At 45.6% G+C, this 14,880-nt stretch overlaps 1 protein-coding gene across 3 annotated transcripts in view; it reads left to right on the forward strand.

The window, feature by feature from the left end:
- Positions 1–1,141: 1,141 nt before the first annotated feature.
- SIAH3 (siah E3 ubiquitin protein ligase family member 3) overlaps positions 1,142–14,880 on the forward strand; it is a 42,864-nt gene continuing 29,125 nt past the window's right edge. For all 3 annotated transcript variants that reach the window (XM_007668643.3, XM_007668645.3, XM_029048417.2), the window contains exon 1: positions 1,142–1,516. In XM_007668643.3, coding sequence (XP_007666833.2) covers positions 1,493–1,516 — 24 coding nt within the window. In that variant the 5' untranslated portion in view covers positions 1,142–1,492. The remainder of the gene's footprint in view (positions 1,517–14,880) is intronic.

Genomic DNA, 14,880 nt, shown 5'->3' on the forward strand with positions numbered 1-14,880 from the left:
TTCAATTCTCAGTATTACAGTGTATCTTATTGGGTTTGCCACACTCTCTTAGCTCCCCAAATTAGGTTGAGCAAAAAGAACAACTGGCATTGACAGCTAAACATGCAAACAACCCTCAAGAACTCAGGTTCCAGATTTGGGGAGTTTTCCTCCTGTCCAAAGCAAGGAAAGTGACAAAGCACTGCTGAACACATTATGTGGGAAAGTTCTATGTGCCAGGTACAAACAAGGTATCCTCCCTTCTCCCAAATGGAGTGATATCTCAAGTCCAAATTAAACCATTTCAGCAAATCCTTTGACGAAAAGGAATCAGAGGAGAAGTGCTTCAGTGTGAAGTGATTCACTGCTGGAAAGAAGTGATGGCTGTGGGACAACTCCCAAGAGTTGCATCACAAGCGAGGCTTGTCTTCTGTTTCCTGGATGGGATTCAGATCCAAAAAAAAAAAAAAGGTCCAGTCCCCTGCCCCTTTTGCCACCAGCCTTGGAAGTCCCTCAGCCTTTGGTATCACACAGTTCCAGGATTCCAGGCATGTTGATGTTACCACTCCCTGTGAGGGGTAATGTAGAAGCAGCATGGCTCAGTGAACATGAACATGAGCCAGAGGTCATGGGTTCGAATCCCGGCTCTGCCCCCGTCAGCTGTGTGGCTGTGGGCAAGTCACTTCTCTGTGCCTCAGTCACCTCATCTGTAAAATGGAGATTAAGACAGTGAGCCCCACGTGGGACAACCTGATGACCCTGTATCTACCCCAGCGCTTAAAACAGTGCTCTGCACATAGTAAGCACTTACCAAATACCAACATTATTATTAGAGACGAGCCCCCCACCTTGTTCTAAATCAGGCACCTTTAATCCCACTCCCCTCCTGAGAGGGCTCAGCACAGGACCGCCGCTCCAAGCACTGTGCAAAGCGCTACAGAACTATGTACTGAGCACAGGTTGCTTCCCCGGGGTGTTAAGACGTCCATTAGGCCCACCCCTGGCTGACCCGAGCAGCTGCCCTTGACCCTCCCGAAGCCGCTCCCACAGGAGCGAGCTCTCATTGGTCCGCCGCGCCGTCCGTCAGGCTCCGAGGCCTCTCATTGGTGGACGGAGCCAAGACGGCCTTTGTAGTCCCGCCTCTAACGGTCCGTTGATCTCCGCCTGGCCAGGTCCGCCATCTTGGAGCCCTGTGGCCTGGTGGGGGGTGGATGGGCCTTTATTGCGCTATAGCCTGCGGGAACAAGGCGGCTTGCATCTCTCCCTCACCCCTTGGAGAAGCTCAATCCAAACCGCCATTTGGAGCCAGGGAGGGGAAGGAACAATGAAGAAAAACCAACTTTAGAGAGGCTAGAAGCCCCGAAGCTGCCAAGGCTCCCCTGCATGGGATTCTGGGTTATAAACCAGGCAACCCCAGGAGGAGAAGGGGGACAGTTGCCAGTGGGCTCAGTGTTACCGAATTACCCAATTACAACGTTCAAATACCCGAAAATAACTTGAAGAAATATTAACTATGATGGATGCCAGGCTAAATGAGGTGAGTTTGCAGTGCCATTCTGCTTACTGGTATAGTGTACTCTCCCATGCAGTTAATACAGTGATCTGTACACATTGAGCATTCGATTATGTAATTGAAAATGTTAGTGTTATATGGAAATAAAACCAAAGGTGCAGGTTCCCTCTACCCCGCTTTTGGTCTCTTCCCCTCACCCCCAAACACACGCATTCCCTCTTCCCAGATTCCCAGGTTTTTTTCTTTCCCTTGGAATGGAGAAGGAAGTCAGTTGATCAGGATTTTGTGACTATTCCTCTGGTTTCTGAATCAATGTGGCTCAGTGGAAAGAGGATGGGCTTGGGAGTCAGAGGTCATGGGTTCTAATCCACGTGGCTCTGCCACTTGTCTGCTGTTAGGCGTTGGGTAAGTCACTTAACTTATCTGGGCCTCAGTTCCCTCATCTGTAAAATGGGGGTTAAGACTGTGAGCCCCACGTGGGACAACTGATTACCTTGTTTCAACCCCAGCACTTAGAACAGTGCTTGGCACATAGAGCTTAACAAATATTATTATTAACCCAAAGATAGTCTTCCACTGCCACCCCCACAATGATGATGCAGCCCTGTTATTGTGTGCTTTCCTGTTCTTCTTGCCTAAGTGCCCAGATTTTGAATGACCTTCAAGTTTGAATTATAGGATGTCCCTAAAGGATATTTCTCTTTGACACCGAGCAGGGTGTAGCATGGAGCTCAGCAATAAAAGGGAGAAATTAACAGGCATTTCGATTCTAAAATTAATGATGGGCGGTCTGAGTCTTGTGAACATCTGTTGCCAATATTTTCAAGGAGCTTTCTTGTTCTCAGCTAGCGGGGTATTAGTAGTTGTGACTTCTAGAAGTCTCAGACCTGAAGTTAAAACTGAGCTCAATACTGGAAAAGCAGAGAATGTGACACACTCCAGTCCGTGTCTATGCTTTGGGAGTTTCTAAATCATGATAACAAGGCCCCTGGATAAATCTTTGGCTTCTTGTGGAACTGAAAGATGCGGTTAAGAGTATAGAAGAAAGGGGGAGAGCAGTGGAGGAATATTAGAGGGGGTAAAGTGTGGTCTAGGCATAAACACTGATCGAGAAGGTTAGGCCTTGTAATAGTTGTGGGATATAAGTGCTGACTCTGTGCCAAACGCTGGACTAAGCTCAGGGATAGATAAAATATAGGTATATTGGACACAAGGGGCTCAGTCTAAGAAGGAAAGAGAAGATAATTTATCTCTCAAGTCTATAAGCTCCTTAGTAAGCGCTTAACAAATAAAATTAATTATTCATGAGTATTTATTGAGCACTTACTGTGTGCAGAGCACTGTACTAAGCGCTTGGAAAGTACCAATTCAGCAACAGATACAGACAGTCCCTACTCAACAGTGGGCTCACAGTCTAGAAGGGGAAGACAGATAGCGAAACAAAAGAAGTAGATGGGCATCAAAATAGATAAAATAAAATTGGTTGGTATTTGTATTTGTTAAGCACTTACTATGTGCCGAGCACTGTTCTAAGTTCTGGGGGGGATACAGGGTAATCAGGTTGTCCCACGTGAGGCTCACAGTTAATCCCATTTTACAGATGAGGGAACTGAGGCACAAAGAAGTTAAATGACTTGCCCACAGTCACTTAACTGTTTGCTGACGCACCTAACTGTCACAGTCACTTAACTGTCACAGTCTGCTGACAAGTGGCAGAGCCAGGAGTCGAACCCATGCCCTATGACTCCGAAGCCCAGGCTCTTTCCACTGAGCCATGCGGCTTCCAAATATGTACACATTATTAAATAGAATAATGTACAAATATACAAAAGTGCTATGGGACAGGGAAGGGGGTAGAGGGAGGAGATGGGGCAATGGGGAGGAGGAGCAGAGGAAAAGGGTGCTAGGTCTGGGAAGGCCTCCTGGAAGAGGTGGACTCTCAGTAGGGCTTTGAAGGGGGGAAGAAAGCTAGTTTGGCAGATGTGAGGAGGGAGGGCATTCCAGACCAACGGTAGGACGTGGGCCGGGGGTTGACGGCGGGACAGGCGGGAACGAGGCACAGGTTAGCGGCAGAGGAGTGGAGTGTGCGGGGTGAGCTGTAGAAGGAGAGAACACTGGGCTTAGTATGGTGTCTGGCACACAGTAAGTTTTTAACAAATACCAGAATTGTTATTAGTATTATTATTTGGAAGTCTTGGATGTGGAGGAAGGGTCCGTGTGATCAGTTAATACAACCCTTGTCCTTCCAGGACCCCGCTTTCTCCTGCTCAGTTCTCCTGCTACTGCTGCATTATTGATGAGCGAGAGTTTAACTAGGAGTCAGACTCCCATAAAGGTTTTAAGAGCTATTTTGCCTGATGGGGTCAAAGGGGTCCAGGGTCTCCAATGCTGCCTGTTTAAGGCCCAGGTAACTGGCGCCGCTGGGGCTTCTTCCACCCCATTAGGTGCAAGCGGGCAGGCTGCCCAAGATTGCGATGCCAGCCCTGGATTTTCCTTTTCTATCAGCGTTTTCCAATGATGCTCTTTTTTAAGTGCCTTGAAAACTAAGATGTTCTCCACTTGAACCAATTTCAGGCAGACTTTAAGGAAATTAAAAGTTGGAATGTCCGAAGCCCGGAAGGCCGTCATTATGTCTCTGTTCCACCCGAAGTGCAGTTCCCAGACTGTAAGTGCCTCTTGGTCAGGGAACGTGATTACCAACTCTTACGTGTAATCTCCCAAGTGCTTAGTACAGTTTTTTGCACCCAGTAAGTGCTCAGTAAATACCATTGTTCGATTGATTCCAAGGAACACTGTCTACTTCAGCTCTTGGGGAGTAGGTTACAATATAACGATGCTGCACATCTCATACCGGTTAGTAAAATTATGGCAAATGTCAAAGAGTTATTATTGTTGAATCTCCATTTTGCAGATGAGGAAACTGAGGCACAGAGAAGTTAATTGACTTGCCCACAGTCACCAAAGGGGCAAGTGGCAGAGTCAGAATTAGAATCCAGGTCCTCTGACTCCCAGCTAGGCTCATGCGCTTTCCATTAGGCAGCACTGCTCCTCACAGAAATAACTCTGGCTTGTTCACCCTCTGCTTTTAATGACTTAGTCTTCATCCTTTAGCAAACCCTAGAAAATGGTTCTTTTTGCAGGTTGGCAGCATCACCACCGCTCCACCTTACTCACTTAGGCAACTGTCAAACTCTCTCCTTCACCCCATGGCCCCAGCCCCCAAGAACCTTCTTGTGAGTGTCATCTGCTCCCCATCCCCCCCGACTCCTTCCTTAGGAAACCCAGAGTTCACTGAAAACGGAATTTACACCTGCCAAACTAGAATTTCACTAGGTATTTAAGTTGATCCCATTTCCAGTGACACTTCCTGCCTGCAAGTTTCAGATAAAGGCAGGGAGTTAAAGTAGTTTAGTAGATTAAAGCAATTGCCTTGCTACCTAACTTACCTCCCCTGGAATCTGACAGAGAACCCCAAGTGAAATTAGTCATTTTCTCTGACACCCTGGCACCTCCAGCTGCAGGATTTCTGAGGCTCAAAGACTCTGGAGCCACAAAGACTTTCTTTGGGTGAGAAAGCAGTCTGGAATAATTTTGCAGTGCTGTGGCCTGGCCACCCCTAAATCAAATTGCAGATAGGTGGAAGAATGGTCATTGCTCCAATTTCTTCCTATAAGCCTCCCACCAGACAAGAGGCAAAGAGAATAATCTCCTTTAGCCCAGCTCAAACAGCACCTTCAGCAAAAGAGATTCAGGAATTCAAAAATCTGAATGTTTTATAGCCGCTTTAATCCCAAAGGACCCCGGGGTTCTTTTTCAATTTATGCAGTGAGCAAGCACACAAAAACTCCCTTATCTAGCTGCTCTCTTCTTCTGCTACACTTCTCCTTATGCTTTTCACTTCCTCCAAGCAAATCCTCTTATCGCATCTCTCAAGCTTCTGCTTGTGCCTCCTTACCTAAGAGCTGTTGAAAACACCTCTCTCCCCTCTTCTAGTAGAAAGCACTTGGGAGTGAGAGTTGGGAGTCCTGAGTTTTAATTTTGGCTCTTCCAATTGCCTGCTGAGTTGGGCAAGTCACTTTTCAGTGCCTCAATTTCCTCACCCTGAAAATGGGGTTCCTCCCTCTTCTACCTCCCTCCTCCTTAGACAATGAGCCCTGTGTGGGACAGGGACTGTGTTTAATTCTGATGGAGCCCTGATAGCCATGGGATATAATGCCTGCCCTTTCGGTCCAGTGACTGAAGAGGCTCTGAGCTATGTAGATTCTTATTACATCCCCTGCTATGTTAAGCCCCACCTGCCCTAAAGTGGGTCAAAGATGCCCCCTTATCCCACCCTGTGTTCTCTACCAGGATTTTCCCCAAGGGCACAGGCAGGTGAATGAAACAAGCACAGCCTCTTGGGGACCTGTGTATCATTTGTTACTATTCTCATAGGCCACTGTCTGATCTCTGTCCACATTTTGTCATCACCACTCTTAGCGGTGTCATTCTTGAGGATTTTTCACCCACCCACTAGCAGAGATCCAAATCTTCACTCCAGAAATGCACCAGAAAGAGTGTCAAAGGGAGAGGAGAGTGGCCCAGTTTAGAGACTGATGGTCTAAGTGTTTGCCAACTCTGTTGTACTCTCCCAAGCTCTTACGACAGTGCTCTGCACATAGTAACTGCTCAATAAATATCACTGTTGATGATTGTACTCCCCCAAGCGATTAGTCCAGTGCTTTCACATAGTAAGCTCTCAGTAAATACTATTGATGATGAGTGTACTCCCCCAAGTAGTAGTAATAATGGTGGTATTCGTTAAGCATTTACTATGTGCCAGGCACTGTACTAAGTGCTGGAGTGGATACAAGCAAATAGAGTTGGACACAGTCACTGTCCCACATGGGACTCTCAGTCCCAATCCCCATTTTACAGCTGAGGTAACAGAGGCACAGAGAAGTGAAGAGACTTGCCCAAAGTCTCACAGCAGACAAGTGGCAGAGTAGGAATTAGAACTCATTACCTTCTGACTTTCAGGCCCGTGTACTATCCACTACACCATGCTGTTTCTCATGTGCTCAGTACCAAGTACTTAGTACAGTCCTCTGCACACAGGAGGCGCTCAATAAATACCATTGTTCATGATTAGTTCACCCACTCTGGTTTGGAGAATAGCGGTCTAGCCCACTGGATCAACAGTAAATTATCTTTGAAAATATTTATGCACCTCCAAGATCCAGATGAAATCAAATGGTTAAGATTTCCATCAGAATTCAAAAGTCTCTATGAAAGGACCAATAATTTTCTTTCCATTAAGATGTTTAAGCCTTTCAGATGTTCCAAGATTGACACAGATGGTTTTCTAAGTAGTGGTCTCTTCTTGTATAAAACATTGAAGGTAATGGCAAGAAGGGGAAAAAAGAAAAGTTCCATCCCCTCTAGGCCTCACCCAAACCCTTTCTATTTATTCAGTCATTGTCATGATCACCCCTTCTTAATGCCTTAATAGGAATGAACCCTGAAGAACCCGAGAGTTTCCAGGAATATCAGCCAGTGGCTTGACTATTTTTATTTTTCCCGATAGAAAACTGAACCAGGATAGGGAGGGTTTGGTTTCAGATAATTGTGGTTGGAGAACGGGAGGGAGGGAAGGCCTTTATGAAGTCTGGATGAGAAGCTTAGGAAAGCTGCCTTTGAAAGGGATCTTGGAAAATTTCATCCACAGACCTGACCCAGGCTTTCTCCAGATAGTCCCTCCTAGAGAGACATCCCTTCCGTAGACTCAGAGGAGAGAGAGACAAAGAATAATAATAATAGTGGTATTTAAGTACTTACAATGCCCTATGCGTTGAGGTAGATTAAATTGGGTCAGACATCAGACCCGACCCTTGTCCCACATAGGGATCACGGGACAAGTAGGAAGGGCAACTGGTACTGAATCCCTATTTTACAGATGAGGAAACTGAGGCACAGTGAAGTTGAGCCATTTGCCCAAGGTCAATTAGCAGGGAATTAAAGGAAGGAAAGGGAAACAGCTAAAGTCAGACACAGAGACAGACCGAAAGGGAGTTGAAGTCAGAATGACAGACGAAGCAGGTCAGGATAAAAGCATTTTAAAAGTATTGGCCCTTCTGACCAATACTCAGCAGCAACTATAATATTGTTGGCATGAACGCTTCCCTTGCTGACCTCTCTTCACCCACCCCCCACTCCAGACCTTATCTCTTTAACTGTGAACTGGTATTTTTCACTCAAATTGGGGATGCATCTGGTCCAAAGAGTGGATTAGTATGGGGTGGAGGGAGAATTGTGTGGTTATGCTTTGAGGAGGTCAAAAGAGAAAACAGACCTCATCACATTATACATTCAGCTCATCAATAATATTAATTGAATGCTTACTCCATTAGAAAAGTACATTAAAATAGATATGTTCCCTGCCCTCATGGACCTTATAGTCTAGTGGATTATAATTAATTCAAAGTTAGACATGTTAGCTTTGATAAGACTAAAATGGCTTGGGTGTAGGTAAGCCCTGACTGCAACAAAATTGAAATATATTTTAAATCCATCTTTGAGGTCTCAAGCAACTATATCCAGGCACTATTGTTGAGCTTTTCATTTCATAAATTGGCCCCATATTTTAGGCAGCAATTTTCTTCCCTAAAATTGTGTGTTTCGTGGAGGGAACTTTAAAGCATGTCATCAATTTCCTTGCTATTGAATTCTTGATTTGCCCATGAAATGAAGGCTTGTGCTCCTTCCAAAACATTTTTCAACTTTCTTGGCTCCAGTGGTAATGATCAGATTTGTTCAGAAACCATTCCTTAGGCCTGTACTCTAGCCATATGCCTTTTGTCTGCAGAGATAAAATGTCTAGAAGCGGTAGAAGGGATCTGAATATTTTCAAAAATAGGTCAGTCAATCATAGGTATTGAGCACTTACTGTGTGCAGAGCACTGTACTAAAAAAATAAAAAATGTTGGTATTTGTTAAGCGCTTACTATGTGCCGAGCACTGTTCTAAGCTCTGGGGTAGACACAGGGGAATCAGGTTGTCCCACGTGGGGCTCACAGTCTTAATCCCCATTTTACAGATGAGGTAACTAAGGCACCGAGAAGTTAAGTGACTTGCCCAAAGTCACACAGCTGACAAGTGGCCGAGCCGGGATTTGAACCCATGACCTCTGACTCCAAAGCCCATGCTCTTTCCACTGAGCCACGCTGCTACTAAGCGCTTGGGAGAGTGCAATATCCCAATGTAATCGACACATAACTGAGTCATAGTGATATTTTCTAATGTGACAGAGTGATGGATCTAGAGAATTAGCTCTGGAACAAGGTAGGGACCCAGATGAGAAGCAGCATGCCTAATGGATAGAGCACGGGCTTGAGAGTCAGAGGACCTGAGTTGTAATTCCAGCTCCACCACTTGTCTGTGTGTGACCTTGGGCAAGTCATTTCACTTCTCTGTGTCTCAGTTACCATTTCTTTAAAGTGGAGATTAAGACTGTGAACATGTCTTCCAACTGTTGTACTCTCGCAAGTACTCAGTACAGTGTTTTGTACACAGTAAGCGCTCAGTAAATAGCATTGATTGATTTTGTCACTTCACCTCTCAATTCATCTCCTCGCCCTTAGAAACTCACTCAAGGAAGGGCTTCTGAGCCAAGTCATAACTTTGTCTATGGATTTCTTCAGTTTGGATCCTCTTTCCTTGGTTTGAATTGACACCTTAAAAGACCTTGAAGAAAACTGGATCTTTAAGGCTGACCTTTCCTCCTCAACCTAATTGAGCTCTGTGATTTTTTTACATTCAGAACTGTCTACCTCTTTTAGGTAATGAGTTCATCCTTTCAGATTTGAAAAGGGGAAAGCCATCCCCTAATCAGCCTGATGTAGTGCAGGTCCCTAAATTTGTGGCCTGTTGGCAGGTTGGGAAATGCCTAATGCTAATTTGACTGCTTCTGTAATTTTTGGACTTTTGATGCAGATTTTGTAGAGTTGAGCAGGTCAGGAGCCAGTGAGTGAGGCTTGGTAGAAAGAACACGGGCTCGGGAGTCAGGTGATCTGGACTTTAGTCCTGATTCTTCCACTTGCCTCTTGTGTGACGTTGGTCAAGTCACTTCATTTCCCTTCTCTGGACCTCAGCTTTTTTTTTTTCAGTAGTATTTGTTAAACACTCTGTGCCAGGCACTGTACTAAGCGCTGGGGCAGATACAAACTGATCAGGTTGGACCCAGACCTTGTCCCACATGGAGTTTACAGTCTTAATTCCCACTTTACAGATGAGGTAACTGAGACACAGAGGAAGTGAAATGACTTGCCCAAGGTCACCCCACAGACAAGTGGCAGAGCGGGAATTAGAACTCAGGTCCTCTGACTCTCAAGCCCATGCCCTATCCATTAGGCACGCTGCTTCTCATCTATAAAATGGGGTCAAGATACCCATTCTCCCTTCCTCTAAGACCGTGAGTCCCATGAGGGACAAGGACTGTGTTTGAGCTGATTCTCTTGTACCTACCCCAGTGCTTAGTTTAGTGTTTAATATATAGTAAGTGTGTGTCGGGCACTTTTCTGAGCACTAGGGTAGATAACAAGTTAATCAGTTGGATGCAGTTCCTGTCCACAAGCACTAAGGAGAAAGGACATGAAAATTCTCAAAAGAGAGGACTACCTCTTCTAGAGATTGTACTTTCCCAAGTGCTTAGTACAGTGCTCTGCATACAGTAAGCGTTCAGCAAATACCATTGACTGAATCATAATCATTCTTTGTTATTTATAGTTACTAGGATTCTTACCCTCTTCCCTGTTGGGGAAAGCTGAAGGCCTTCCAGCTGTTTTTGGGCAAGCCCCAGATCCCCAGAGTGGGCAGAATGGGGACCAGGCAGTCTGCAACTTCAATCAGAATTCGTGCCAGGGCAGGGAGAGGATGTCCACATTCTGCACTCTGCCTAGGGACGACCACGCGGGCCACAGCAGCCAGATATTTGAGACCCCTTTGGGGCATGATATTTTAATGCTCCACGGAGAATAACAAATCATCTTCCTGGCAGGTAGGATTAATGAGTCAATGTTTGTTCAGCACTTGGACGGAGATGAGTTGACCTCTCCAAAGACACTCTATCATCATGGCAAGGCACTTCTTTATCCTTTGAGTCTTTTCTTTTTCGTTCTCTCTCAGCCAAATGCCATTACTGCTCTTTCTTCGCTAGGGTTTCTGCCTCAAGATCGCTAACAAGGCCCCTTGATTATTTCCACTTTTCATTTTTTTTAGCATATTTTCACTTTGTCACCTCTTGGGGCTCTGATTAAGTACCACAGGCTCAATTATCACCTTTCTGTGGGCAGCACTCAAATTCACACCTGATTTCCCCATCCTCAGCTAAAGTCTGCCTAGGGATTTCTCACCTCTAGGCAGCCGGCTTAAACGGCTGATCTTGGTCAAGTTGATAACTTTCCGTTCTTTAGAAGGGAGCAGAGGAAAGTTGGGTTCCTCGGGCTTGGAGGTCAGGTCAGAGTTCATTTGAACTGCAGCTCTGAAAAACCAGGTGAATAATAACAATAATTGTGGTATTTAAATGCTTACTCCAAGTGCTTACTCTGTGTTGGAGTAGGTATAGTATAAGCAGATCAAATACAGTCCTTGTCCCACCCGAGTCTCAGAGCCTAAGAGGGAGGAAACTGAGGCACGGAGACATTAAATGAATTTGCCTAAGTCACACCACAAGCAAGTGGTGGAGCTGGAATTAGAACCTAGGCTGCCTGGCTCCTAGATGTGTACTTTTCCCACTAAGCCACCTTGCTTCCATCTGTCTTCCTGCTTGGAAAGATGGCCATTCCTCCCTGGACATATCACCGAGCCCTGAGCTTCTCTAATCAATTTTTGAAATTCATAAATATTTCACTTAGGCAAGGTACACATTTGACCAATCCCTGACCTTTCAGACTTAAGCAACCGGAGCAGTTCACATCCGATCTCTTTCAGAGGAAGTGAGGTCCAGAGTGGGTCGGGTCTTCTGGCCATTGGCCTGCCCGACGGCTACCTTCTTAGACGAGTTTGTGCCCCTTTCACAGGAAGCGGCATGAGAGAACACGGGACAGGAGTCGGAGGAGCTGAGTTACCGTTCTGCCCCCTGGTTACTTTCTAAATGGATTTCCTCATGTCCCTTCAGTCTCAAGACCTGCATTTTCCCCTTTAAAATGGAGATCACAAGGTATCCTTCCTAATTCACAAAAGGACTGTTGAGAGCATTAATAAAATGATGTTTGCCCAAGGCTAGGAACTTCTTGGAAGGAAAGGGCAGTGTAAATACCGAATATTATCATTATCGTATAAGGATGAATTTTTAAAAGCCTCCAAATCTGACTTATTCATCACCATCCGGTCTGACTCTTGTTGGCATGCAAATTTACCCCTTTGGGATCTGCTGCATTAGAGAACACACCCCTGTCAATCAGTTACTCAACAGTATTTATTAAGTACATACTGTGTGCAGAATGCTATATTAAATACTTGGGAGAGTGGCTTAGCAGAAAGAGCACGGACTTGGGAGTCAGAGGACGTGGGTTCCAACCCCGGCTCCCTCATTTGTCTGCTGCGTGACCTTGGGCAAACCTCAGTTCCCTCATCTGTAAAATGGAGATTTAAGACAGTGAGCCTCAAGTGGGATAACCCTGATTACCTTGTATTTACCCCAGTGCTTAGAACAGTGCTTGACACTTAGTAAGTGCTTAACAAATACCATTATCATTATTATTATTATTATTGCCATAGAGTTAGAGCTTCTGATCCCTGCCCTCAAGGAGTTTACAATCAAGTCAGGGACACAGATCCAATTGGGGGGGTACAGTCACTTCACCTGTAATGCATCTTGTCATTATCTGTTTTTCCTAGGACCCTGGTGAGGAATTAGGGAACTTCCGGCACCATGCATCTCTCTCAATAGAGTGTGATGTGGTGTGTGCATATGAGCCAAGCACTGGTCAAGGGTTCACGATGGTCAAGGCTCAGTCAAGGCAACATGATTTTTCCTTAATATGAACTTCTGCAAGATTACAGCCCTCGTGGTGTAGGAGAACTGTGTGAATCTACAAAGTGGTTAGGGACTTGTTCATTTTGATCTGCCCTCCAAAATATTTTCCCCAGCCTCATGAGTCCTATGCCCGTTAGTCAGTGTCTTAGGGATTGTGTCCCCAAGCTCAGTGAGAGCCAGCAGTCAATCAATCAATACTATATACTGAGCACTCATTGTGTAGCAAGTTCTATACTGGATCCTGCTGTTCCTCAGGAAGTTCAAGAGCTGGTCCCTGTCCTTAGAGAGTTACTACACTAATGTGGGAGACTGGCAGAATAATAACTTTGGTATTTGCTAATCCTTTACTTTGTGATTTTTTAAATGGTATCTGTTAAGTGCTTACTATGTGTCAAACGCTGTTCCAGGCGCTGGGTAGATACAAGTTAATCAGGCCGCTTCCAGTCCCTGTCCTACGTGGAGCTCACACTCTAATAGGAGGGAGAACAGATATTGAATCCCCATGAGAAGTTAAGTGACTCACACGAGGTCACACAGCAGGCAAGTGGCAGAGCAAGGATTAGAAACCAAGTCCTCTGGCTCTGTTCTACGCAGAGCTCAGTCTGAAGAGGAAGGAGTCCCGGTATCTTATCCCCACTTTACAGATGAAAAGGAAGCACAAGGACTTGCCCAAGGTCATTCAGCAGGTCAAGATTAGAACGCCTGTCTCCTGACTTTCAGTCCTGTTCTCTTTCCACTTGGCTGCAAATAATATTCCTCCACCCAGGACAGGAACACAGACACACACATGCAGCAGTCTATCATTAAAAGTCACCAAAACACAAGTAGCAGTAGGCGGAAGAAGTGCTGTGACAGCACTTTGGGCCGGCTGCCCAAGTATTATTAATAGCGTTTCTTGCCCTCATTCTGATTGCTCGGTCTGATTGCTCGGCCAAACTCCTCCCAGGCACTTCCTAAATAGCAGGGCCGCTGAGGATGCAGGCCCTCGGCAATGGCTCCCGTTCACTTCAGAAGGAGCGTGGCCTCGTGGAAAGAGCATGGGGCTGGGAGTCAGGGGACCTGGGTTCTAATCATAGCTCTGCCACTTGCCTGCTGTGTGACTTTGGGCAAGTCATCTCACTTTTCCTTGCCTCGGTCTTCATCCGTAAAATAGAGATGAGATACCTGTTACTCCCCTTTCTTAAATGATGAATCCCACGTGAGATAGGGATTCAGTCCAACCTGATTGTCTTGTATCCACCACAGTGCTTGGCACATAAACACTTTACAACACCACCATTATTACTGTTATCATTTTTATTCTGCTTTGAGGCATCTCTGGCAGCATTGATTTGTACTCCGCCCTTTGCAAGTCCTGTGACTTTATCTGTCCATGCATCAGTTGACAGGACAGAAGAAATTGGAATGGGCTGTGGGCAAGCTGAATAGGGATTGAATACTTGATATTGAATACCTGATCTCCTTCTCTTTATTCCTATTCCTATTTTGTTTTTTGTTAAGTGCTTACCATGTGTCAAGGAGTGTGTCCTGAGCGCTGGGGTAGGCAGACGTTAATCAGTTTGGACACAGTCCCTGTCCCACGTGGGGCTCACAGACTAAGTAGGATGTGAGTCCCATGTATGACAGGGAATTTGTTTGATCTGATTACCTTGTAACTTCCCCAGTGCTTAGGTACAGTACTGGTCACATAGTAAACATTTAACATATAGCCCTGTTACTATTATTATAGAGTGACCACTCCATAAATACTATTGATCGATTCATTGTCGATTAACTCCCCTCATCTCTTTCCAGTTGTTCCCTCAGCCATCAAGTTCACTTAGCAAAGCTGGGCACTCCTGAGGCGGCGTGAAACCGATGCCAGTTCTTTCGGTCCCTTTTTTGCTCCCTTAGTTCCCCAGGAGTTGAATAAACATGCACCGTGAAAACAAGGCCCAAACAATATTGGCACCAAAGCAAATGAATACCAATCGGTGGGTAATTGAATGGAAAGCTAAAGATATCTGCCTGAACCCAGACCCACTCTTGTGGAAGTCACCTTTTGAGGTGCTGGCCTAGATGTATTTGGGAGGCCCCACCAGATTTGCTTTGGGAACTCCCAGGAGCCTTCCGAGTGCAGGAGAGAGAGAGAGCATGCTTAATCTTAATCCTTTTGGACAAATAGCTGGCAGCTTGATTTGAGCCAGAGAAGGAAGACTTAGCCTGCAGCTCAGTGACCCCTTGTGAAAGGAGGAACTGTGATCAAAGTAATCCATAATGTGGGTAATAAGGTTCCCCATTGATGAGAGAGAGCAAGCTAGCAGAAGGCCTCTTGGGCCAGCTTTTGATGAGAAGTGTTAAGAGCCCACTATGTGTCAAACACTGTTCTAAGCCC

Source organism: Ornithorhynchus anatinus, chromosome 20 (genome assembly GCF_004115215.2).
Source record: "Ornithorhynchus anatinus isolate Pmale09 chromosome 20, mOrnAna1.pri.v4, whole genome shotgun sequence".
NCBI lineage: Eukaryota > Metazoa > Chordata > Mammalia > Monotremata > Ornithorhynchidae > Ornithorhynchus > Ornithorhynchus anatinus.